This window comes from Cyanistes caeruleus, chromosome 3 (assembly GCF_971803275.1).
Source record: "Cyanistes caeruleus chromosome 3, bCyaCae1.hap1.1, whole genome shotgun sequence".
Taxonomy (NCBI): domain Eukaryota; kingdom Metazoa; phylum Chordata; class Aves; order Passeriformes; family Paridae; genus Cyanistes; species Cyanistes caeruleus.
The window spans coordinates 95417693-95443534 of NC_141703.1; the positions used below are offsets into that span (position 1 = coordinate 95417693).

General features: G+C 41.9%; 3 protein-coding genes across 10 annotated transcripts in view; 1 reads left to right on the forward strand and 2 right to left on the reverse strand.

Annotated features, from left to right (window-relative positions):
- Positions 1-19152, reverse strand: ZBTB11 (zinc finger and BTB domain containing 11). 2 transcript variants are annotated; one of them, XM_086883146.1, is made up of 11 exons: positions 18593-19152; positions 15419-15654; positions 14538-14769; positions 12580-13382; positions 10319-10498; positions 9588-9824; positions 9052-9196; positions 7834-7951; positions 5116-5274; positions 4524-4699; positions 1-3240 (listed from the first exon to the last, which is right to left on the reverse strand). In XM_086883146.1, exons 1-11 carry the CDS (start codon positions 18900-18902, stop codon positions 2708-2710), a joined length of 3129 nt encoding a protein of 1042 aa, XP_086739272.1. In that variant the 5' UTR covers positions 18903-19152; the 3' UTR covers positions 1-2707. The 2 variants fall into 2 exon arrangements, with proteins under 2 accessions (XP_086739272.1, XP_086739273.1); XM_086883147.1 differs by lacking the exon at positions 18593-19152 and adding an exon at positions 17876-18581.
- The window catches only part of CEP97 (centrosomal protein 97), a 24346-nt gene continuing 17108 nt past the window's right edge, over positions 18605-25842 (forward strand). For 2 of the 7 annotated variants that reach the window (XR_015285045.1, XM_086883149.1), the window contains exon 1: positions 18605-18881. Coding sequence is in view for 2 of the 7 variants with exons in the window: in XM_086883148.1 (XP_086739274.1) it covers positions 25771-25822 (52 nt within the window). In the remaining 5 variants the exon portion in view is untranslated. Of the gene's footprint in view, positions 18882-25523; positions 25823-25842 lie in introns of those variants that run through there. The other 5 variants (XR_015285043.1, XR_015285044.1, XM_086883148.1 and 2 more) reach the window with 4 other exon arrangements.
- Positions 21701-25534, reverse strand: RPL24 (ribosomal protein L24). Its single transcript, XM_086883159.1, has 6 exons — positions 25450-25534; positions 25260-25335; positions 24078-24188; positions 22814-22950; positions 22353-22416; positions 21701-21828 (listed from the first exon to the last, which is right to left on the reverse strand). The coding sequence occupies exons 1-6, from the start codon at positions 25452-25454 to the stop codon at positions 21748-21750; spliced, it is 474 nt and encodes a 157-aa protein (XP_086739285.1). The 5' UTR covers positions 25455-25534; the 3' UTR covers positions 21701-21747.

Here is a 25842-nt window from a genome sequence, read left to right on the forward strand (position 1 = left end):
TTCATGGCATAGCTCGGTTTATTTGATGACAGAAATAACCATAACTTTATACATGTAACACTAAATAAAAACAGCAGAATGTACAAATCAAATTCATTATGTACAGGAATTCACTAGGAATACTTAATGAATGGACACTTCTCATTATCTTTATTTTAAAAAAAAATCAAATACCAACTGCGTATTTGCAGTCTGATTTTTGCAGAAGGGTAGTGAATGTCTTAAGTGCTGAAGTCCAAAGAAAACATAAGGCAACTCCACACAGATGGGAAGAGCAAAGCCAAGAGCGACACTCCCTGCTTACCTCATGCCGTTCTGAAAAGGTAAGGCACAGCATGTTAGGAAAGGGGTGCCACAACATTCAGCTTTGACATTCCTTGCTGAATCTTGTTTAGAAAACAACCTTTTGTGATTAGTTTGGTTGGTGGTTGTTTTTAAACAGCAGATCACTGAGTCAGTACAAGCATTTTGACAGTGGATAAGAAGGCTCTGAAATTCAGATTCACTTTTGCTTCTTCCATAGGTTGGGCCAATAAATAAATGCACCAAAGATTAAACTAAGGTGCTGGTAATATTCTTTTTTTGTCAGGTAACACACTAAATATACAAATAATGTTCTAGCACTATTTACAGCTATTTTTCCTTGAACACTTCTTCACTTTAGTAATACATAATTATTTTTAGGATACAAATAAAGTAAGTATTCAAGTTTACCTAGTGCTCTTTTAAATCTTTTTCCATCATAATGGCAGTATTTTAATTTTAAGCAGGATGGCTATCTCCAGATCTTTTACCATACAAAAATTCAAGTTATAGCAAGCAGTATTTTTTTTTTTAATATTCATTTTAGTTTTACTCCATTTGGTAATTAGAAAATAATACAATTGTAAAGGGGTGCAGGATATATAAATAACTACATTATTTCTCTGAAATAAGACCCTGACTTTTGAAATAGGCATCTACAAATTAATTTGAATCCAAGACAGGAACTCAAACATAAAAAATTTTCAACAACTGCTTATCTACAGAATTGCAAAGTATAAAAAGAACAGTCCATTCTGTAGCTTAGTAGACAGATATCCACATAGTTAAATAAGACGAAAAGTAGAAATACTAATTCAAATGAGGTGGTGACTTTGCCACAGGGTTTGCTGAAATCTCGTTCAGCGGATCTGTTTCACAAGTAGCAGAGTTATATGCATGTCACTTTATTTATGAAGTTTACCCTGCAATATTACAAGTTTCTCACTGCTTGGGTATCTTGCTGCTGTCCAGGTTAGGAAACATGTGATACCACCATAGACTAAGAAGAATTTGAAGACTACAGCTCTGATTGTTCACATGCAAAGCACTTTCAGTTTCCGTGACAGACATGCTGCTTGCTTGAAAAAACCCACACAGCAGCAAAGGAACCCATACCTTGTACAGATAAGCACATGCCCTGTTTCTGGTATTAATCCAGGGACATGGAAACCTGGGCCAAGTATAGCTGTCATTCACACTTGCAGGAGCACCAGTAAGGATTTTTCCAACAATGTGGGGTAACACCAGGTCTCAACTGGCCCTAGGAGTATTTTTTTCAAGCAGCAGTAATATGGTCTTCTAGAGATTCTGGTAATTTTGAGACAGATTTAATTTTTACCCCATCCTAAGATTTTTGTATTTCTCTATCCTGATACTGTCATGTGTCCTGCTTGGGAATTAGCAGGGCTCCACCTTTCAGTACAATACAAGATTAGTCTGTAACTAGCTGGACTTCCTCAGTTCCAAAAGAAGTATGCCATTAGATCTTTCTCCTTTGACAGTTTCTACACCAAATGTAAAGCAAAATTAGAAGCATCCATCATCAGGCTGCCTGCTTTGGGTTCACACATCAGTGCTGGCAATAGCTTCCAAACAAACACGGAGTTAAACATGGCTGTGTGCAGAGGCTGCCGTGTCAACTTCTCCCTTACAAAATAAAAGGAATTTACTTTTCTAACTAATCTCCCTGTGGTGGGCCATCCTCTGGTCAACTTAAATTCACAACCATCTTGGACAATCACTTCCTTGGACTTCAGCAGATCACTGTCCATTATCTATAAAACATTTTACAGGATTTTGCTGAACCTGGGACCAGCTGCCCACACACCTAGAATTAAATTAAGTTCTTCAGAACTGGGATTCACTAACTACCAATGGTGCATTTACCCAGAGAAAAAAGCTTCAGGTTTTCTGTATACCACATGAAGCACAAGCCTACGCAAAGCATTCCACCACCTCCCTTGCCTTGGGAGTAAACAGACAGAATCCAATATAGGTAATTTGCTCACAAACTTGATGAAATGCACATCAAAACAAACAAAAAAGCTACCAGTAGCTGTGCACTTCTAGTTTTTACTGCAGCCTTTTTATATGTTTTTTTCTTTTTAATTTTTCAGTTACAGTATGATACCACATACACAAAAACATTATTCTAACCTGTTGTTTTTGTTTGATTTTTTTTTTAAGATATAGCCAGTATAGAAATCTTAGCTTTCAAAGCCTTGGGCCACACTAGAGTATTGTACTTTTTCCCTCTAATGCATGGTGCAGTATTCTGTCATCACAACATTTAATACTGAGGATTAACCATTTGAAAACAGGCATCACTGAAAGCCTCAGAAAACCCATTAAATACTTGGCTCTTACAGATTATAGAACCGTACCCTCCTTGCTCTCTCGTATACTAAATTGACTCTGACGTTGTTACATGGGCCACTTCTACTTCTACAGTTTCAATGGCCTGTGCCACTTCAGCCATTTTCTGTCCTTGCTGTTGTGCCAGCACGTAATTTACCACCTGCATGATGCTTTGGTCAGAAAGGGTAGAGACCGACGTGCATTCCTCAGAAGCTGCAACTGCTTCGATGGCTTCGAGCGTCTCTCCTGTCACTACCACAGTCTCGCCCTCAGCGGCGCCAAAGCTGATCTCGGTTTCTTGTTCCTGCATGTCTGACGCTAAGATGCTGATGGCGTGTTCCACCTGCGTGCCCTGGTTGTGAAACTGCAGAGTATCTTTTTCCAGCATGATTTTGCAGGGTATGTAGTCCCTGTGGAACTTGGTCATGTGCTTGCGCAGGGTGCGCGCGTCGATGTAGGCCTCGTTGCACACGGGGCACACGTAGGGCCGCTCCCCCGTGTGCGTCCGCACGTGGCGCTTCAGCGAGCGCGCGTCCGCCCAGGCCACGCCACACGTCAGGCACTCAAACGGCTTCACACCTGCACGGGGCAAAGCCAGCAGAGGTGACACAGCTCACAGAGAGCAGCAGTGACAGAGAACAGCAATGTGGAAGAACTGAGCAATACTGTCATGTTTGCCATGACAGAAAGAGATCCCGTTTACATTTCTGTGTAACAATACAATGCAAGCATAATGCATTCAGGGGCAAGAGTTTCCACAAGTGCCCACCCCAATCCAACACCTTACATAAAAAAACTTCTAGATTCCTTTGAATGCAGTTTCCTCCTTATTTAAAGTGCATAATGCTTAATGGAATTCTGATCATTCTGATGCCTTTCTGAAGTCATGCTTTACTTCACAGAGTTTGTCACATTTCTAGTCACCCTTGCTTCTGTAAATCCTTCTGCTTCTACCTACAGCTTTACCCCTTCTCTTCCACACTGCATATGTTCAAATACAGCACCTGACATCTGAATGATCTTATTTTCCCTCATAACATCTGAGTTCTGTGGTCTCTAATATTGAATGGGGCGTGTGGGTGGTGACAAACACCATCTCACTACTGGCTTTGCCTCTATGACAGTTACTGTAGATTTAGGCTAGGTAACTACAAGACACTTCCTCTGTTTAGAAACAAACACAAAATCTCTATTTGAATACTTAGACAGCTGTCAGATTTACTCTTAGGAACTCTTTAAAAGGAGACATGCTTTAAAAAAAATAAGGTGGGTTTTTCCCTGGGACAGGAAAATATATGGACTCCCAAAACAGCTGAAAGAACCAAATACTCAAAAATACATTTCTTTATATCTAACATGAAAGTGTACACAAGTATTTAACAAAAAATATAAAATGTTTTCATATTTTCCCCAAACATCATATAGTTTATCACTCATCATAAATTAAGCTGATCAATTTTCAACATCCATCTTTTTTTTTTTTATTTTAAATTTAGGTCAATCATTCTGCTGTTTTAAGAGTACTTTGTTAACAGTGTGCACCTTTGAAAACATGAAATAGTGCATCCAATTCTTTGTCAGGTTTAGCCCTCTTAATCACTTGTAAAAACACTCCTATTCAGGTTCTCAGGACAAACTGGCACAGTCCCTGTGTGTGACTGGAGTTTTAGGAAGACTCCAACAACTTCTGGGAATCACTGGTAGCAAGTTACCAAACCAGGATTTGCACAGAATGGAGAATCTGTAAAAACCCCTCCATGTCTTGCCAAACAGGACACACACGGACTCAAAGAAACAATTACCCCTTGAGCATTGTGTTTTTAGGGGTTGAGGGATGTAATGACTATTTGTGCTCTACATACCTTCATGGTTGTTCATGTGTCTCCTATATTCCCGGAGCTGTGTGAATTTTCTTCCACAGTGCTCACAAACTCGTTCCAGATTTTGTTTTGCTCTTCCTTTTTTACCATGTGTGGCTTTCTTTACATGTCTTCTATACAAAGCTTTCTCATAAAATTCTTTTCCACATACGTTACACCTAAAATGTATTAAATGAGAAATCTATTAAAACCATTATTGTACACTTATGCTTTTTAAGCCAAAATCCACTTTAATTATGGTAGCCAAAATTTAATGACAAAACCATCTCATTTCCTTTTATCCACAGCCACAAAGCTTCCACTGACCCTTCTAGAGAAGTGAGATCATGTTTCTAACTTCACTGATTGTATTTATCCTCTTATGAATTCCCATCTTAGTTCAAGCACTGTGCCCCAGGTTAGCAGCTAACCCACACAATTTAAAGTCAGCCCTCCATCCTCAAGAACTCAAGACCCCAGTCACCATCAATGCATTGGTGCTTTAAATGCAGACTAGGCAGTGGCTTGTTAGCAGGCTGTGGATCTCTATAACTTCACTTTGATTAGTACGTTTCAGTTGTTAATTTCCTCTTACCTGTAAGGGTCTGTGACAGAATGAGACTTTACATGAGAATACCAGTCTTTCTTCCAGCTGTAACATTTTCCACAGAACTGACACTGAAATGGCTTCACACCTAAATGTTTATTCATATGCTGCCGAAGATCCCGAGCTTCATAGAAACTCTTGTCACACCTGTAACAGCAAATGTTTTAGCATCCTCTACAAAAAGGGATTCAGGACTGATTTCAAAGGCACAGGGACCCTCTTCTTTAATGGCAACTGAAGACTGAGAACACCTATTGCATCATCAGCATTTATTTAAAGCACACTTTCATTTTTCCTAAACTAGGAAAAATGAAAAAGAACAGCACTTTTATTTGAAAGCCTGGAATAAAACTTGAGTGCCTCTGAAACCCTTTTGTCTGCTAATGAGTAACTATATTCTTTCTGCAGTTTTAACAGTGATTAATCTAAGGCAAACCAACTGGGAGACATCAGAAATTTGTATTATACCATATGAATGTATGAGGACAGCAACAGCTGCTTCTTCTCTTAACCAAGAGGACTGACACATAGACAACTGGAATTTGTTGTTTTTAATGCTCAAATGTAGGGAGTTTTAAGAAATTTAAAAAACCAAGTTGATAATCCTTCAAGAAAGCATCTGAAAGTAGTGATACCCATTCTTTATGTTGCTGCTTGTACACATCTTAACCCAGGCTAACTTAAGGTTTTCCTTCACTTATGCTTTGCTGTAGCAGCTCCTCTTGGTATGAAGACTACAGAGTTTGGTCTAATCAAAAAAATGGTTTCTCCATTTGAAAGAAATTCTGCTGCTCATCTCTCTCTCTTCCTCATGTGACAACATACAGCTGCATGACTCAAGAAATGACAGAGCAATGCCAGCAAGCAAAGGCAGATGATTCAACTTCTATAGTATCAACCACTGGAGTGAGGCAATCTCAGAAGTCAGTATCCAGTGGAATCTGAAAATGAAAAAAGCTGCCATACAGGAACAAAGCATTTGATATTACATTGACTGAATAATGGACATTCTGGAAACAGAGAAAATCTGCTTTTGAAGGAGAGGAAAAAAAAAAAACGGGTAACAGTCCTTGAGCCACCCAAACAACCACCTCCCCCTCCTCCTCGTAGGCTGGAAAATCTGATTACTCCAGTACAAATAGGGTTCTTGGGGATCCTCTGTTCACACATCCACATAAAAAAGTATCAGAAAGACCCCTCAGGGGCTTAAGTGGGGTTGGCACTTGGTGCTCTCTCCTCAAGGACTGCGTATTTCGAAAAGCCATTAGAGAAGTAAAAACCTCAAGCAACCACCACCCTCTAACATTGTCACGCATTACTGCAATTTAATCAAACACATACTGCAAAACTTCCAGGAACATTTTCCTAAAATAACACGTGGTCAGCGTTGCTCAACTGGGTCAGAAGTTCAGACTGAAGCCTGACAGGGAGGTTTCCATTCCAAGTCACCAAACTAAAAAACTGAAGTCTGGTTATTGCTTACTGAAGCTCTCTAAACCACGGGTGACAACATGAATTATATCCTTAGTAGAGACCTTCGCTGGAGAAGCAGCAAGGACTGTGTCTGTTTTGAAGAAGCTGGGGAGACAAAATATCTTTTCTGTCAAGGTGATCTCTTGCATCCATGGCCCTACTGCTTTGAGTAAAAAAAATTTTGCTTTATAAATATATTTCACCTTCAAAACTAAAATTGCGTTCCATAGTATGTTTCATGAAACAGTGTCTGTGCAACCTATTAGCTCTGTTCTTTGTATTTTTAGAATTAATGCTTTTAGCATTAAAAACCATATAAAAAATGAAATAAAAACACTGCTGACAGAACTAAGTTTTCATAATTTAGAAACTGTTACGTTTGCTATTGTGCAGCAGCACCGAGATACTTTAACAATTCTTTAGATTACTGCTTTCTTTAAAACCTTGAGTTGATACAGGCCATCATAAATTGTACCACTCCTCTTAATATCTGACAAGGGACCTCACTGTGAGTTCCAAAATTAAACATTACTTGTCCTTCTGCAGGGCACTTGGAAGGAAAAAGTATCCATGTTTTGCTAATGCACCAAGAACACATTTTCCAGTTACAGTTTCTGCTTTGCTCAAGTCCACAATGCTGTCATTTAAATAATAATAAATGTCATTATTAATAAAATACATGCCATTTATTGCAATATTTGAGTGGTCATCTGTATTTTATAACCAAGAGAACTGCAACAGTCAGTGAGTCTTAGTTTGTGACGTTGCTGCAGAGCTGTTTGCTAAACACAGCATGTTTTGGCAAACACTGCACACAAGTGCAGGACACTGCAGACTCTACAGGACAGCTTCAAATCAAACTGAAATCAGTTATCACACTACCAGAGGGCAAAAATCAGGCTGAAGGCTGAGCCTCTTGCAACCTCACACTCTTATCTGCCCTACAAAAAAGCTCTCTATCCACACAGCTATTGATTATAGCACCAGTTACAGTGCAAAGTCATTAAAGAACAGCTGCATGAAACTAGAGCTAGATAACAGCTTAAAACCAAGTCTTTGTCTCCAGCACATTTAATAAAATGCATTTTTTTGTCCTCATGCTTTGTGAGTCTTATCCCAGACCAGTGGAACAGTTTTAGGCTGCAACAAGGAGCTACTTTTAGTCTTGAAAATTACTAGGATCATTAATGTGAAGGAAAAAAGCCCACCAAAATCACCCATCACCTGACTTACTGAGTACACTGATATCCACGAACTTCAGGCTTTGGCTGATGTTTCTTTATGTGTTTACTGAGTCCTGATGCCCTGTGGAAAGCTTTTCCGCAGATGGAACAAAGATACTTGGATTCTCCTAGCAAAAACAAAACAAAATATGTTACCAATATAAGCCTCCATTTCTTTGGAGTGCTTTGTGAGACGGATTTTTAATTCATATATAACTTTTTAAATTCATATTTGTAATATAAATTTAATTTAATTCATACATAACTTAAGTAATCAGCACTACAAAGAGAAGTTTATTTAATTACACACTGATGGAATTTTTAAGTGTATTTTGTATGTGCTAATGTAATAATACACAACAGGGGGAGTAGCAACTCTAATTTCACGTTTTTAAACACAAGTACATCACTGCAACTATGATTTAGTGAGGAAAAGTAAGCAGCCTAAAAAACTGCCCTCTTGTGAAGAAAAACACAACTGCCTGTGTTTTTATGCATTATGCAACTTCTTCAGAAACACAGCATTGCTTATGGATTATTGCTTCTATCTTGGATTTGTGGAAAAACACCTTAAAATAAAAGTTTCTGCTCCATTTTATCAACACAGGCATGATGACTACTAACATAAATTCCTTAATTTCAGGAAGAAATTATCCTAACTGAATATCTCTCTCGATGCTGCCCAGCCCAAAAACACAGAAACACAGACAACCTTTACAAATTACAATTTAAAAACTCTGCTTCTATTAAATTATTATATAGTCATCTTTCACATGCTAAGATCTTCCCAGACACTAGACTTTATAAACTGTCAGTATTAATACAGAAGATCTTGTAAAACTTATATGGAGATTCTGAGAGATTTAACTTAGTCTGTTTTCCTCTAAAAGGACAGGCTGGAAGATTAAGTGCACTGGAACATTCCAGCCTGTTGCCTATTTCATGTTGAATTGACATGATACAGGCATTAAACATGTACATAAGGCCACAGGAACAGATAATTCCCTGTTCTTGTATAGAACATTTGTATAATAACACTAAACTATGGTAAAACAGCTCCAGATGACTACTAAAATGACTACTTACTTCTATCTCAGCTGCCTGACCAGAAGAAAAAAAAGAAACTACATTTTTTTATACAGTTCCTTTGACACTGAAGAACAACATTAAAGTTCAGCAGAGTACAATAGCCAAGCAAAGGAAAAGGATTTCCTTTCTCATCACTTACCTGTATGAATGCTCATGTGTTCCTGAAGACTTCTTTTTGTGACAAAAGACTTCTCACACAAGTCACACTTGAACTGTTTCTGTACTTCATGGAGAGCTAAGTGCATTTTTAATCCATGCTTATATGTAAAGGTCTTTCCACAAACCTAAAAAAATCCGTATGTGGTGGAATAGGACAAATAAAACTAATTATGTAATAGGTGTTTAACTTCAAAAAGAACAAAACCTCCTGTACTTCTTGGAAACTAGGATGGCCAAGCCTGTGATTTTGCACCAGTCACAGAACAGGTCTTTTAAAAAAAAAGGAATAATAGAAGAAAGACATTCTTCTATACACAAGAATATGAACTTGCACAACTCAAATTAATTCTAGTTTTCTCACTTCTGGACTGCAAGCAATTTCATCATGAATGTTACACTAGCTTTCCCTATTGTGAAGTGACCGAGATTAACATAAATTTTAGGGCAAAGCATCAATAACAAAATATTGGTAACAGAGAACATTACTAATCTGATTAGAGAGCAAAAGGACTTTACCTTGCATGCATGGGGTTTGACACCTGTATGTTTAAGCATATGTATTCTGAGAGAATAGAGCTTAGGCAGAGTTCTCCCACATATGTCACACACAAATTCCCGTTTGGTTCTCCCTTTCACCGAGGACACGCCTGTCCCCTCAGCACCCGGAGCTGCAGCGCTGGCTTCCGTCTTCCGCGTGTGCCGCACCAGATGGGCCCGCAGGGAGGCACCGTATTGGAATTCTTTCTTACACAACTGGGACAGAAAATATTACAACTTTACTTTGCATGCAACACTCAGAATTAAAAAAAACCCAAGGTAATCAAATGTTCTAAGTACAGTAACATGATGAGTTAAATCTATAACCCAACTCCAACAGCCATGTTGTCTGAGGCTAATGAATAGTTGTAAATTTTTATTTTATGGCTACTGACAGAACCACTGATCACTCCCCAGGGAGACTAACTTCCAGACTGGAATGAACACAAATTTACTGGTAGGGTTAAAAGCAAATCCCATCCTAGCACTCTCTTGAGCAGCAAGTCACACACGACTGTCAGGCCAAGTGGCTGCACACCATTCTACCTCATCTCATCAGACCTAGGCTGTATCCAACTCTGAAATCCATAAGGAAAATAAATGTATGTACCAAAAAAGACAATGAAAAATAATTACTAATATAATTACTGACTTAATTTTCATAAGGAGGAGGGTTTACACAGAAATAAAACCCCTACCCCTCAACTTACCGGGCATTTATATTCTTTAGATCTTTCATGTTTCAGTGTGTGCATTATAAGCGCATAGCGCCGATGGAACACCATTCCACAGTCAGTGCATTTGTGCTGAGCTTCCACTTCGTTGTTTTCCGTGGTCTCTCTTTTGGGCTGTTTCATTTTTTTCCCTCTTTGTACCAGCTTCATGGCAACCTAAGTTGGAAAAACAGAACTTCTGAATGAATTTTACTGCACTATACTTCATGCCTTGTCTGAAAGTTTGTATTAAAAGCCAATGTTCTGTGTTACTGTAATACCTCTTAATTTTGCTCAGCTGACTTAGTTGCTCAAAAGTTACCTTGTTTCAGTTCACTTCAAAATTACAGATCTTGAGTAAAAAATTTAATTTTTTCAAAAGTATAAACTTATTATGATGATGGTCACAGAGTGATTTACCAGTTCAGGGATAACTCTTCAGCCCTGAATAACTGCCTAAGTGACAGCTATGAAATCAAAAAAATCACAGAGTACTGCCAGTACAGTTCAGAGCATTTCAGCTTTCCTAGAGATTTTTCATCTAGGAATAAGGCACTAGTGAGTTTTTATTAGGTAGTACTGGCAGTACTACGTGGAGCTGATAATCTCATCTTCCTTTGTAGAAACTTGCTGCCAAATTCTTTAAAAGCTAAATTCTAAGTGATCAGCTTGAATTGTCCGTATTAGGTCTGTCCCCTTTGGGTTCCTGAGAATAAGGCAAGGGAAGGAAGTACAAGCATCCCCATTTCTTCATCCAGTTCTCCCAACAAGTGAGTTATCTAGCAGTTTTTTAAAACATGCCAGCCCTTCCAGGCCTCTGAAAACCAAACTGAAACTTGACACAGACAAAACTTTTCAATGTATTTTTTTTTAATTTTCCCGTTGCTCTGAAAACTTACACAAACTTGGCTAAACTGCAAAGCCACAAAAAAAATTTTGTTCAGTACCCAATTAGTAAGAGCTAGGAAGATAATTCCTACAAAGTACACCTCAGCCCCAATATCTCCATGCCAGGTTCAAGTACTGTAATTTAAATCAACAGCAATTTCCTGCAATCTTGTTATTCTTCCAGCATCAAAACTGGGAACTCAAGAGAGCTTCTCCTTCCCAAAGCTTGTATGACATCCCATGCCATAGGGGAGTTGAGGATTGCACAAGACAAAACACCAAAAGCTACAAAACAAGTTATAAAAGCAGAAACCTATTCCTGAGTCCAATCCCGAGCAATCATCTAAATCAATTGCTTTTTTCCATAGGTCTGTGGACTTCATCTGTCAAGGAGCTGGATTTAAAAACTGCAAAATACCTTAACAGGAACTATTCCCAAAAATAAGCATTCCTCTTTCTAAAACAGAACAAAACTTTGGTGGTCTCCAGCCAGCATAAATAGGTTACTCAAGTATTTTGATTGTGCTAGATTTAGCATCTGGGCTTTAAGCTGTCCATCTGTAAAAAAACAATGCTACAGTTTCTATCTACCAGGGAGTTGTAATGATAACAAATTATCATCCTGCGTGTGGGACTGGTGGCTCTAGTATGCAAAACTCTCAGGATTCCTCTGGAAATTAACAGTTCTTCAGGAGACTTTGCCAAGATGCAGTGAAGTGCACTCTGTCACAAACTAAATGCATGAATGTTCAGTGAGATGATTGCCAACTATCCGTTGGGGGACTGAGAGGAAAGGCTCTCAAAGGGGAAAGAGTAGTAAGACTTTTTCATAAAAAAAAGAAAAAAAAAAAAAAAGTAACTGGAACTAGTTCAATTATCAAACATTTAGTATGTTCAGGCGCTAGTTTTCAACACCGGTGTCCTCTGATTCTTTCTCTTAACTGACCCCCATCAGGAAGTATCAGGAATGAATTATTGTGACTCATGACTACATCTTAAGATCTACATCTTAAGATGGGATGTAAAATTTTTCATTCCCAATACTGTTGTCAAGTCTGAACAAAAGTAGGATCTCACTTCTCTAACAGACAAATATATGTATCTATGACTGTCTCACACATGAGCTGGCTCAGAATTAAATTCACAGATTCAGAATTTTGGGGAGATGATACAACTTCTGTCCAACCATAAGAAGCTGTGAGAAGAGACTCAATATAGACTCTGGCCACTGAGCATTCTAAGGACCTTCAACATGGAAGGAATACTTTGATATTTGATACCAAATCAATGCTTTTGGGATTTTTTTTTGCACAGCTTTCACAGCTTAGAAATTACTCTGGCAACTACAGGCATAATAACAGACAGAATACCTGCTGCACTGCAGACTTAGGATTTGTCTTTCTATTCTGCAGTTTTTTTTCAATTCCTTTATGCAGCCTGATGTATCCCCCCTCACTGACTGAACGCTGGCGAAGCTTGCTTTTGTAAGTATCATCTTGACTGGAAGCGAGGCTTTCCGGCTGGGAAACCGAGCTGTTCTGCTCATTACTTTTTTGCCTGAGTGTCTCTGAGGAGTCTTCAGAAGCAGAGTCCACATGTGCTTTATCACTTTGATTTTGAACTGTCTCAGTTTCCCTTTGACTCTGTGTGTCCATGGCTTCCACAGCTGATGGGTCAGAGGTGAATGTGTTGCAGAGGCTGTTCGAAATGCTCTCCACCAACTGGATCTTGACACAATTTTCAGTTGTTTCCCACCGTTCCACAGGTTTGGAAGGATCACCCGCAGTGGCCTCCAGAGGCTCTGGGTGCAGGGGGTCAGGCTGGGGTGCTGCTGCCTCCTCTGTCCCAGCAGAGGAAGGAGCTCCATTCACAGCTATTGGCACTTCACCGGCTGTGAGTTTAGGCTGCTCAACACCATCCATGGGCTGCACCTCCACTTCAGCCTGTTCTGCTAGGTTTTGTGTGGACTCTACTGTTTGAATATCTCCCTTTTGGTACACTGTAATTTGTTTCTCTTCCATCTGTTTGTGCACATTCTCACAGATTTCAAGGACCTCTGACATGAAGAGATGCCGGGCGAGCATGGCAACTTCTGCCATACTACAGAAGTCAAAGGTTAATTCTGAAGTATAAGCAAATTCCAATAAAGGCAGGAAACTGGACTTGCAGAAACCTATCAGGAATAAAACAAGATGTTTTAGAGCAAATAATGATGACCTGAAATTACACCAAATATCCCATGATGAATACAACAGTTCACCTTTGATACAGTTAAGTCTGAAATTTAGAGCAAAACACACTTGGAAATAATGAGTCCATCACTGGGACAGAGTTAATTGTCATTTACACTATTGATTCCTCCTCATGTAGTTTCTATGTGCAGGTAAGCTCAGACAGCTTTTCCAGTGACTAAGTAGAACTTAGGTAGTTTCACAGTAAAATTCTTGGAGGAATACTTCAAGATGCTGGGAGAGCCACAGTACTTATGGAGCAGGTTAATTGAACCAAAGTCTTTCTGGATCTGCTACAATCACAAAGTACTCAGAAGTACTTCAGAAGGTCTTAAGTAGAAAGATGTGGTAGAAAAATAAGAGAGTAGCTATTGAAAACAATAAAGATATGGATAAATGGATAGAAATGCATAAATAAAAAAGTCTGGTATAATTTTCCACAGTTGCATAAATAGTAAATCAAATATTTAATGTGAAAAACCTTCTGGACCATCCAATTAGAAAATTATTGTTCACACATGCCTATTATTCATGCAGAGACGGACAATTAATAAATGAGAAACCAATGCAGAAGGCATATGTTCTGTATGCTATTCCTCATCACTACAAAGCTATTTTTAGAACATTTATTTTAGAACTGTCTCCTGTCTTTCATGTACCAGGTCTGAGAAATAAGCAGACATGTATAGTTCTGCTTCACAGAACTAAGAAGCAATTTAGCATTTGTTAAGCTGAACAACTCTCCAAGCAGCTTGTCAACATCCCTGCTTGATGTATTCAAGCATTTGATTTTGCTTCCTTTTTAACTTTCGTAACTAATCCAAGGAGGAAACATGCCTAAGCAAGGTAAAAATCCAGCAAAAGCTTCTCAGAATTTTAAGATTAAATACCACAGTCCATGGAAAATCAGATTAGCCAAAATCAGAGTGATCACTTTTGCATTACGATCCACACAAAATACTTTTAGACTAAAAGAGAAAAAAGCAGGATTAAAATTTGGTTGTCTTCAACACTCAAAAAAGATTGAATTAAATACTGTACACCTTACTTAGAATAGAATATTATGATTTCTAGCTTTGAAACCCACAGCAATTCACCTGACAGATCCACTACAGCTTCATGACTAGTGACAGCTCCCTTTTCAATGAAGAGCTCTCGGAAGTACTCGCTGTTGGCTGCCAAGACAGATTTGTGAGCTTTGTATTCCTCTCCTTCAATCAGCAAAGTCACATCACAGAACTGATTGGAAAGCCTCTGCTGATTCAGTTGGTTTAAGACTGACAGACAATGTTTGGAAGATGACTGCTTCACAAGGCCCTTACTGTCAACCTGTCATAAACAACATTTGAGAACTTCATTACATTTAAATTGTGCCTTTGTAAGCATTCACACTGAAACACAGAAAGGATTATTTTCTGCAACCATACAATCAGTTCAAGCCTGTAGAATACAGAGTTTAACTTTACTATTGTTTTCTTTTATTAAGTTTCACCCTCCCTCCAAACACAATTAAAACAGACTGGAAAAATGGGAAGACACATTCAAGCAGCTCTTTGACTGTATTTTTGTATGCTACAGTCTGAAAACGTTTCCAAATTCAAATGTCTTTATGTGCATGTGAGCCTGCACATGAGTTATAAACAAGAATTTTATATATCTGTATAGCATCATTTATTAAGGAAAAGATATAGAGCCCATAAGAATCTTATATGTGATGTTTTACTACTGGCAATTTTGCCATTTTTTTAATCTTAGATTCTATATGCATAATATATAGGGTGATTTTATTTCCAAGCAATGATGTTCCATAATTAATTTCATGACATATATACCAGTATGCAATTTCTACATATTCAGTATCTTTGGCAAAATTTATAGTCTTAGTGTTACAAGATTATCACAAGGGAAAAGAAGTACATGACCAAGAATGCAGCAACAGAAAATGCAAATCCATTCAGACATGAACAATGATACTTACAAACACAAGCTCATGCTTTGCTATTGGCTTCTTCTTCACAGGCTTTGGAGATGCAGCTGGGATTGATGCTGTGTTACTCAATTCATCATCTGTTTCATTACTGTCCTCATGAGATTTTGCATCCAGTCCTAGCTCCTCCAGCATTTCAGAAGGATCTGAGAGAGATCTAGAGCGATCTAGCTTTTCCTGGCACTTGCTGCATTCTTTAATGTAATCTTTAACCTGCTTAAGAATACCTAAGAAAAATTAATGAAGCTTGATTAGGCTTCTAATCTTAATTCAATTTAATATAAACAAATAACTAAGTATGTAGATGATCAGCAAAACATTAATAATAATCAAAAATATTATATACTAACCAAGAAAAATAGTCAGTCACCTACACTCTCCCTCTCTGATGCATTATTACTAACTCTGATTCTCTCACACCACTGTGTGATATTGCATGTCACTAATGCTAATTTGAGATAGAACATTTAGAATGTCACTACATCAAGCAAACCCTCCCAGAAAGATTATTAAGGCTAAAAAAAAAATATTGGTATTTAGAGATTTAGTCTCATAATCCCAAGGTAATGATGGATGTAATGTAATTCTGCATTTAGCCCACACAAATTGCTTGTTCCTCCTGAAGAGGACAAGAATTGGAAGGCTCACTTAAGAGCTTTTGCAAAATTGGCATCAACTGTGCTATATGCAATGACACTGATATGTATTATTAAGACTGATTTAAATCAATTGCCTATGATTTTGGAATTTAAATAAATCAATTTCCCACCAAGACTTTAACCAGTGGAACCAAATATAAGTGACAGGATCCACGAATATAGCCTGAAGTTGTGCCAGGGGAGATTAAGGCTGGACATCAGGAAAAGGTTCTTCCCCCAGAAGTTGGCTGGGCACTGGAAGAGGCTCCTCAGGGAAGCAGTCACAGCACCAAGCTTCAAAGATTTCAAGAAGTGTTTGGATAATGCTCTCAGGGATGACCTTTGTGACTTTTGGGGATAGTCCTGTGAAGGGCCAGGAGCTGTATTCAATGACCCTTGTGGGTCCCTTCCAACCCAGCACATTTTGAGATTCTGTAAATAATTTCAGATACTCAACATGTCCTAAGCCCAGGGTCCTCTTCTAGACAGCAAGGCATTTTCCATGCATGGCTTTCAGTCCAAATTAATTTTCCTCACTAGGACAATAAAAAAGCATATATTGCAGCTGGGCCTCTATGGTTTAAAACCCAGCACAACTCAAAAGCTTTGCTAACACAGACTTAGACTTGCTTGTTCACATCACCTCAGAGTATGACTTGCACTATCATTACATACATATCTCTGTAAGGATCAGGAAAAGAGACTTAAGGCAACCTAAGACATTCATGCCCATTTCAACACTTGTACATCTCCTTGATTTCATCTGAAATCAGACAGGTCTCTGGCCTGCAAATCACACCTCTAAAACCCTTCCTTGCCCCTGAGCCATTCTCCAGTCCATCGCCTTGCAGTTACAGAACAAACACACACCAGGCTGATGTCAATCTCAGCATGACAACTGGGCCAAAGCTGCTGCCCACTACCAGCCAAAGAGTACTGCAATGGCAGGGAAAACAGTTCTAAGGGAGACACATGTAAGAAACATAATATTTGAATTGAAAGAATGGAATGGATTTTAATATTCTCAGTGCAGGAGAAGTAAGAGGACATAGGGTGTGCAAATAAAGGTGACCAAGAAGATTATAAGAATACAGAATGTCCTCTCCTGACAAACAGAAGCTACACTGAGGCCTGTGGAGGAAGCTTCCAGCACAGGATGAGAGTACAATGCTGGGCAGACAATGAGAATGCAGATAAAGGCAAGGAAACCACCATCCAGAATGGTTATATCAGCTTTGAGATGCCAAATCCTTTTTCACATGAAAAGATCTTCAAGTCAATGAGATCTGGACTGCAGGGATCAGCTGCAGCTAGAGCAAAGTCCATCCAACTGAAAACAGGGAAAACTAAAGCCAAAATTACAGACTTGCTGATGGATGAAGAAAACAGAACAAGAGAAGCAATACAGACACACACAGGGCCTTTGGCAAGTGAAAAGCAGGCAATTTGTTTAATGGATATCTAGAGCTAAAAGTAGAACATCAAATCCAAAGGGAACAAGATATCAAGTAATTTCCTCAGCCAAAAGAAAGTCACAGTTGGAAATTACTGCTGTTCAGGCACCCCCATTTCTAACAGCTGTGATATCACTCAGGACCCAGCTGACAATTAGTCTGGTCTTTTCAGCTTCTCATTGCAAGAAAGAGACAAATACAACAGTGAGTGTCAGGACTGCCAACCACCACTGGCAGCTGTAGTACTTTAACATGAACACCATCACATGAATTAATCAGGTCAGAAACTAACCTGGGTCACCTAGAATGGATTATCACTCTATCCCAAGGGCACAGTTGAGATGTCACTGTCTTACCTGGGCTAGACCTGGAGGGGACAGCTGCACGCCGTGTTTCCATATATTCAAGGTACCACCACCAGATAAGAAGCCCTGGACAATTTGCTGACCAAGATGTAGCCTGCAGAGTGAGCCTTGCCTCTCGGGATGTGACACAATGTCACTGCCCACAGACCACGTGCTTCGAGGTGGCGTTTAAAGGCGCTGGTCACTCAGCAAGTGACAGTCCCCTCCTGCTCCCGCCAGGGACGGCACACGGATATCCCTTCAGTACAAGGGAGACGCCTAACTCCTGGAGCGGGTACAGCGGAGGGCAACGAAGATAATTAAAGGGCTGAATCGTCTCTTTCACAAGGAAAGGCTGAGAGAACTGGGCTCGGTCAGGCTTGAGATGAGACGACTGAGAGGGGACCCCATTAATGTGTATATCTAAACAGAGGGTGCCAGGAGCGTGGAGCAAGGTGCCGGTGGTGTCAAGCAATAACACCAGAGGCAACGAGCAGAAAGCGATGCCGGGCAAGTTCCACGTGAACACGAGGAAAGATGGTAAAGGTGACTGTGCACAAGGTACAGGCTGCCCCGAGAGCCCGTGGAGTCTCCATCAGCGGAGATGTTCAAGAACCGTCTGGACGCAGTCCTGTACCATGCGCTCTGGGATGACCCTGGCACCCACTGCGGTCCCTTCCAACCGCGCTCCTGTGGCTCCGTGCCCCAGCCCCCGCCCTTGGCGCTCACCTCTCCACCAGTATTTCTGCGAGAGCCCCTGCCAGGTCTGCAGGCGGGTGCGGTGCGCGCCGTCGGGCGCCAGGTGCGCGGCGCGGATGAGGCGGGCGCGGCGCTCGGCCTGCAGCACCACCTCCAGCTCGGCGAAGCGCTGCTGGTCGCGCTGCCGCCGCTGGTAGTACAGGGTGCCGCCGCGCACCACGTAGCAGGCGGCGGCCTTGCGGATCTTCCGCTTGGCGTTGCCCTCCGTGCCCGGCGCGTACGGCTCCCGCTCGTTCGTCAGGTACCGCAGGATGGCCAGGTAACTCTCCTCGCTGGACATCGCGCGGCAGGGGCACGGGAGCCGCCCCCGCGCCCTCAGAGCCGCGCCGGGGCTGCGGGGGAGCCTCCCGGGATAAGGGAAGGGGGATCGGGATCGTCCCCGGCCCGGCGGCAGCCGCGCCCGGGGGGGAACTGGAGTGTCGCGGCCCGCGGCGGCAGGAGGGAGGGAGAAGCTCGGGCAGCAGCGGCGGCGGAAAGACAAAATGGCTGCTGCACAAGCGGAAGTGAGGTGGAGCCGCGCGCGCGCAGGAGGCGCCGGGAAGGGGCGGGGGCGCGGGGAAGCACGCGCGGGAGCGGCTCCGCCATCTTGGAGCCGGGCAGAGGCGGGCCCGGGCGCAAGGCCGGGAACGCCATGGGGGAGCCGGGCAGAGCCGGCTGCGGGGCTGGGAGCGTTCCCGGGGGAATCCTTGTGCACCCCCGGCTCCGAAACGAGCGGCTGCTGCTCCAGAAGTGCCTCGGGGGCAAACGCTGCGAGCAGAGTAGCGGGGTCGTTCGTGCCGACCAGGAGCCGCAGCCGTGCCTCGGGGCGCTTGGTGCCCGCTTTTATTTGTAAAGTTTAATTTGTAAGAGGCCAGGAAGAAAATCCTTTAGATGTCAACTGGACGTTTTACTAGTCCGAGCTCTGCGGTGTTTTTTTCACCCGCAACAGAGCCGTGCGAGGCAGGAGGCGCGGGAAGCGCATCCCTGCCCCTGCGCTCGGTACCTGCCGGAGCTGGAGCACAAATACCCAGCAGAGCGAGACCGGCCAAAGGCGCTATTTATAGAGAAAAAGGCTTCTGTATTTAGTTTTTCTGTTTATTTTATTTTAACAATGGCAGTGGTCGAATACTGGAAAAAGTGGCCCTAGGCGGTTGTGGAATCTGTCCTTGGAGCTGCATTCAAGACTCGGCTGGATACTAAACAATCTCATCTAAACAGACACGCTTTGAACAGGGAGCTGGAGTGGATGTCCGCTGGAGGTCCTTTTAAACCCCAATTATTTTGTGGGTCTGTGACAAACTTAGGCGCTCAATTTTTTCTGACAAATACTTGATAGAGGATCAATTATGTTGCATTAGGTAACACAAGGGCTTATATTAATTTCCATGATAATTCATTGTATTACATCTGTGTTTGAGTTGAATAACGTGCTGTTACACCAGGGTAAGGCCCTGCTCTGGAACAGCCTGCCTCACTCGAGGCATAGCTTGTGAGAGGAGTAACCTGATGGCCTGTTATTCTTTACTTCTTCTCGCTGTATCAGAACTCAGGAATAAACATCAGGAGTAATTGTAAAGCATTTCTGTGTACCACTGCACTGACACCAGGCAGCCAAAGCCTGCAGGCTTCAAAACATTAACAAATACTAACTTATTAATTAGTCATATCTGCCAATCAGTTTCTAGATTTATCATTAATGGTCTTTTAAGCAGATGGTAGAAGGTCATACTGATTTTCAGCTTCTTAGCTGAAAACATTTCCAAGAACACATCTGGGATACCAGGGGCCTCATACAAGACACTGATGTGACTTTCATAATCACCACTAGCACAGGTAATTTTCAGAGGTGTTTACAGCCTTCAGTTTTAAATGATTAAAAATTCCTATCCCTGCTAACTACAGGCCATTTTTCTTCCTTTCTTTTCCCCTTGTTTCTGGCTCCTTCAGTTTCAAATGTGTTAAACCAGTTTAAAAGCCTTCAATTTCACTCTAAACGTGAGTATGGCTTTTTTTGGTTTTTTTAAATAGCAAAAACCAGAATTATTTGGAAGATCATGGTGCAAATTTCATTATTATTATCAAGCTGGACCTTTTTTAAATGGGTTGTAGCCTTCATCCAGACCCATATCTATTTTACTAAAACCCAAACAAGGTGTAAGTATAGCCTATAACCCAAGTGCCCATTACAGCTATTGTTTTTGAAGCCCAGGACTGCAGGAAGTTGAAACACAGCTGTCTTCTTGACTGGTGTAAGATAACAAACCAAGCTCTCAAAGTATCAAGAGAAAAGTCACTGATCCAGAAAATAGCGAAGGTTTGGTTTCTGTTTTGGTTGTAGTCAGGATGTTGCTTTGCCAAGGCTACTGCTGTCCAGCAAAACTGGCAAAGTTTGGGCACACTGTCAGCACAGTGTAGTTACTTAGGCAGACAAAGGAATGCCCATCAGGAATTTCAGTCCCTCTCCTAAGGGAGCCCCTAAATGCATTCAGCAAGTTAAATATGAACCTTAATGAGTTTTAACTGTGTAACACCAGCTGTATTTGAAACTCAAGTCTTTATAGGCTTCCTTTACCTCACAAGAGCTTCCAACAATTCATCATTTTGTAACTTCCTGACCCAGAAGTTGCATCTGAATCTTTGTGCTTAAGAGCCATGCAGTCTGTGAAACCATCCATTCATTCCCCTTTTTTCCTATTTTCCTTATTTGATTCCCTCTATCTTGCTACATGCTCTCCACAACACAGGACCTCTGTAAGTGATTAACGGATGGCATTGCTTCACACACCCTTTTATCTTGGATCTCTGAGCTCAGAAACCTCTTTTTATGTCATTTGTGATAGATGCAGAATAAACTCAGATGCTGTTCTGTCCTCCAGGCAAGAACACTCCTCAAATACCAGCTGCATGTTCCCAGCTACCTGAGCCGCTCAGTAAAGACTGGGAAAACGGAAACATGTGCTAATACAGCAGATTGTCTAAGAAACAAAGTGTTTTATGGCAGGAAGGTGCTTTTCAGTCTCCAAAACCCAGCCATGGTTATTTCAGAGATTCATTCCCTTCAGTGTATCTCACACAGCTGAGCAGACACAGCACAAGTAGTGGAATTTCATCAGATGTTTATTCAGCATAACCAACAGTTCGGCAAGTTAGCGCTTTCCACCAACACGGGGAGCAGAAACCTTGACTGGTTTCACAATCTTCTGCTTAGGTGCTGCCTTTGTAGGGGCCTGTAGAGAAATAATGAAGACTGAGCAAAAAGAAGCTATTTATCTGCAGTCCTAAGTGTCCCTGTATATACTCTTGACAGAAATCAGATCAGACTAGAATTGCAATCTGTAATATTGGGATCACGTTAACAGATGTTTACACACAACACTAAGCCAACATATGGTATTAATTCATAAGTGATAATGAAACACATCAATATATTTTTACCAAGTTCCTAGATAGTGAAGATGTCACATTCAGACAAGTTTTCATCTATAAATTATCTCTAATATTAGGTCAGAGAATTGTTTTACTGTTATATTTACTTATTCTGTAAAGAAGATTCATTTTATTAAGCTGTTTGGGTATGCTGAACTTCAGTACAAAAGTCCAGTCAAGGAGTTTTCACATCAAGAAATTATGAAAATGCTTCCTCAAAACAGAAATGGGAATTTCCAATTAAATGCCGCAGCAGAACGCTGTGTGTTGTGTTACAACATAGTGTATTCCATTTTATAATTTCTATTTGCCTACTGCATCTCACCTTTGCAGCAGAAACTGCTGTTTTCTTGGTTGCCTGCTTAGCCTTCTTGGCTTCCTTTGCAGCCCTGTTAATTCACAGAAAAAGAGAAAGTTATCCATGTCTGCCATTCAGTGTTTCCTTGTTTCAGCACTGTAAGAGCTTCCCAAGATCATGAATGGAATGCATTACTGCAGACTTTTTCTCTATATTCACTATCCCCTGTGGGGGAATTTATACAGAGACAGCAGAATTGTGAGTGACAAAAATACAAAGAGAAAGGGCAAGGAGAGACTGTTCTCTGCTGCCACTGTCTTTTGTGAAGATTACTCATTATTACATACAACTAGGTAGATTAAGAGCAAACAAAAAACCCCACCAAAAATCTTATAAAACACAGAGCTCACCTAGAGTTTAAGCTTTTGTACAAAAAGTACTGTAATCTTTGAAAAGCTTGGGACAGCTTCACTGATCTGACTTCTCACCTAATAGCCTGTTCCCTCTGTGCCTTTCGTACTTCAGGCTTCTGATTCCGCTTGGCCATAATCTCAGCTAGAGAGGCACCAGTGATGGCTCTCTGAAACTTCACAGCACGGCGTGTGCGCTTCTTTTGGACCTCTTCCTAAGAGGGCAGGAGATGAACACAATTAGCATCACAGGACATTAAATACATGGCTAAAGACAATTACAGAAACAAGCTGCTACTCAAATTGAAGCTATTTAAAACTATACACTGAAGTAGAATTTTTACTCCTCACTTTACAGAATCCTTCTGTTGAGTACAGAGAAGCGCTGATCTACCTCCATACGGCCCCTTCTCCAAACACATCCTGTACTTTTCATAGTGTGCTATTATCAACAATCCTTGGCTGGCTCCCCAGCTGTCCAGCTATTAGTGTTGGAAACGCACACATTAGACCCTGTATCTTTTAGGCTTCTACAGCAAAGTATGAAAAAAAAAATTGAAAGAATGCTAGAAGTTCAGCCATCTGTAATTCCTACAAGAAAAAAGGGAGGAAGGATAAGCCTTCGATGGTGTCTTCTGAAAGGCAGACACTCCACACCTGTTCAAGTGGATCAGATGCTGGGGAGCACTGTAAGCCATCATGCATCAACTTTCTTTCTTCAACCAAACTGGCAAGAACACTGACTTATTGCACTGATGTAAGCCTTTCTCAAGGCTCCTCTGCTGCGCAAGTTTAGCTAAGAGCACTGTAGCACACCTCATGCTACATGCCTTCATGATTTATCTTTTCCATGCAATGACAGCTACATAGGAAAAGACCTCCTGCTAAGCTACAGCCCAAAGTTTTCAAGGACAGTATATCAGAAGTGTCATCCCTGCCACTCCAACCCCAGTATCAGCTCCCTATGCTATTATCATTCAGGAAGTTTACCAGACCAAACTATTATGAAGTCTGCATATTAAACAGCATTACCCAGCTTCCCAAAAACTAACTTTTAAGAACATATGCAATTATTAAGATCTACTTAATTAAGATCTACTTAATTAAGATCTACTGAACATACTGTGACTCTGAGCAGCCCCTCAAAGAAGTGCTACAACACAATACAACGCTTTTGTTGAAGTGATGTATAAACTCATGTTTTCACCATTAACCAGTCTTCATCCTGTTGACTTGGGTCATGCTTCTGCTCAACACTGGTACACTTAAGTGACCTCTAACAGACCAGTGACCACATCTTTTGGTTACCAACTTACAGTGCCATTAGCTGGTATGTACTTACTGACTGTCCCTTCTTGTGCTTACGCCTGTACAGAACAGTCCAGTTGATCTGACGAGGGTTTCTCTTGGAAAGGAATGCAGACTCACATTTTGCATTCAAGAACTGAAAAACCTGGGAAGGTAAAATGTTTTGTGTACACTTTGTTTCCATGAAAGACATTATCACAGTTTGCATTAAGTAAGTATTCTTTTAGTCAGTGTTGTTTGACATTGACACTTTTGGAGTTCTTAAACACAGCTCTGACTTAGAAGTTTTTCATTTTGTTTCACTGGACAAACAGATGTTTTGCAAGGCATTCTAGAGCAGCTTCTTTTTTCTGAAAAAAGTTCAAATTACCACTTGTGTCCAGTGCTGCTGTGTATTTCACGCACAGAATGAATAACTGCGTCCAGCATCATACTTTTCAAGTGTCTGTTCTCAAGCAACAATGTACTTCCTGTATGTGGGAGTGACTCAAAACTTGGCCTAGGGAACATAGGGAGACCAATGCTCCACCCGATTTCTTCTTGCCTAGTAACACTAACCCATTTGTCTAAAACAACAGGCAGAACGTGCAAGCTGGTTTGTTATTAACTATATAATTCCATTTGAAGTACAGCCTAATTCCCAGGAGTGCTCACAAGGATTCAACCAGTCCATCTCCTGGTCATTTTGCACGGAATTCTGTAGAGAAAGATGACTGTATTGGGATACTCAAAAGCCAAGCCCTCCTTTTACAGGCAGGGACAATCCTGTCTGCATATGACATGACAACTTGAAAGGGTTCTCCACTCTATTCTACCCCACAGATTTCTACTCAATTAATTTGGAAGACTAGCTGTTGGCTCCAGTAAATCTTAGCATTTGATGCAGGACGTCTAAGCAAAATTTTCTACACAACTTTGTTACTTTACACCTGCAGCTCTAAGACTCCCTTGAAAACTTCGCATTCTAAAATCCAACTCCAAGCTATAGCACGGCACGGATCTCCACGGCACTTGCACAGCGATGCTGTTTTCTCACACGGCTCACTACGAGCGACTCGGGCAGACACAACAACACAGGCCACATCAACACGACCGCAGTCTCCGATAGCCCCAAGTGCGCGGCCCCCGCTCCCCGCTCCCCGTCCGGCCGCTCTCCCGTCCACAGGGCCTGCTCCCGCCCACTCCCGCCCGCTCGAGGGGCTCGCCCCGGCCTCACCTTCCCGTCAGTGCGGGCGTAGCGGCGGCCATGGCCCGGGTAGATCTTGTACCCGCTGAAGCTGCACAGCTCGACCCTGCGCGGGAGAGAAGAGTTAGAGGAGGGCGCGGGTGCCGGGGGAGGCGGCCGGGGCCCCGCGGCAGCCTCCCCGCGGCGGATGGGCCCGGATAGCAGCGGACGGGGCGCTCACTTCATGATGGCGGCGGCTGCGAGGGGCCGGAGAGGCGGAGGCGAAGCCGGGAGGAGGTGTCGGGAGCGGCGCGCGGGGCCCGACGGGAGCGGAGCGGGAAGGGCAGGGCCGGGCAGCACCGCCCCGCCCCGCCCCGGCCCGGCCCGGCCGCACCGCGGGGGCTTCGCGGAGCGCTCACCCGGCCGGGCTACCCCGGCGCAGCTCCGGACGCGGGACCCGCCGCTCTAGCCGGCATAAAAGGCGCGGCGCTCCCGTAGCGGAGCGGCCTGGCCGATCGGTGCCTGGCGCTCGGTTGTCTGGCGGTGTTGTCAAGCGCGGGGCATGGCGGCAGCCGGCGCCGCGGCCAGGGCGGGGGATGAGGCGGCCGGAGCGGGTAAGGGCAGCTCCGGACAG

What these genes read in the sequence shown, in the direction of transcription:
- ZBTB11 (XM_086883146.1), bottom strand. Translation starts at nt 18,902, where the DNA reads ATGTCCAGCGAGGAGAGTTACCTGGCCATCCTGCGGTACCTGACGAAC. An exon ending in AGCTGTAGTGGATCTGTCAG is followed by an intron (nt 13,383 to 14,537) that starts GTGAATTGCTGT and finishes TATTCCTGATAG; the next exon opens with GTTTCTGCAAGTCCAGTTTC. An exon ending in CTAAGTCTGCAGTGCAGCAG is followed by an intron (nt 10,499 to 12,579) that starts GTATTCTGTCTG and finishes TTTCCAACTTAG; the next exon opens with GTTGCCATGAAGCTGGTACA.
- RPL24 (XM_086883159.1), bottom strand. An exon ending in ACGCCCGCACTGACGGGAAG is followed by an intron (nt 24,189 to 25,259) that starts GTGAGGCCGGGG and finishes TTACCTTCCCAG; the next exon opens with GTTTTTCAGTTCTTGAATGC. An exon ending in CAGAGGGAACAGGCTATTAG is followed by an intron (nt 22,417 to 22,813) that starts GTGAGAAGTCAG and finishes GTGAATTAACAG; the next exon opens with GGCTGCAAAGGAAGCCAAGA.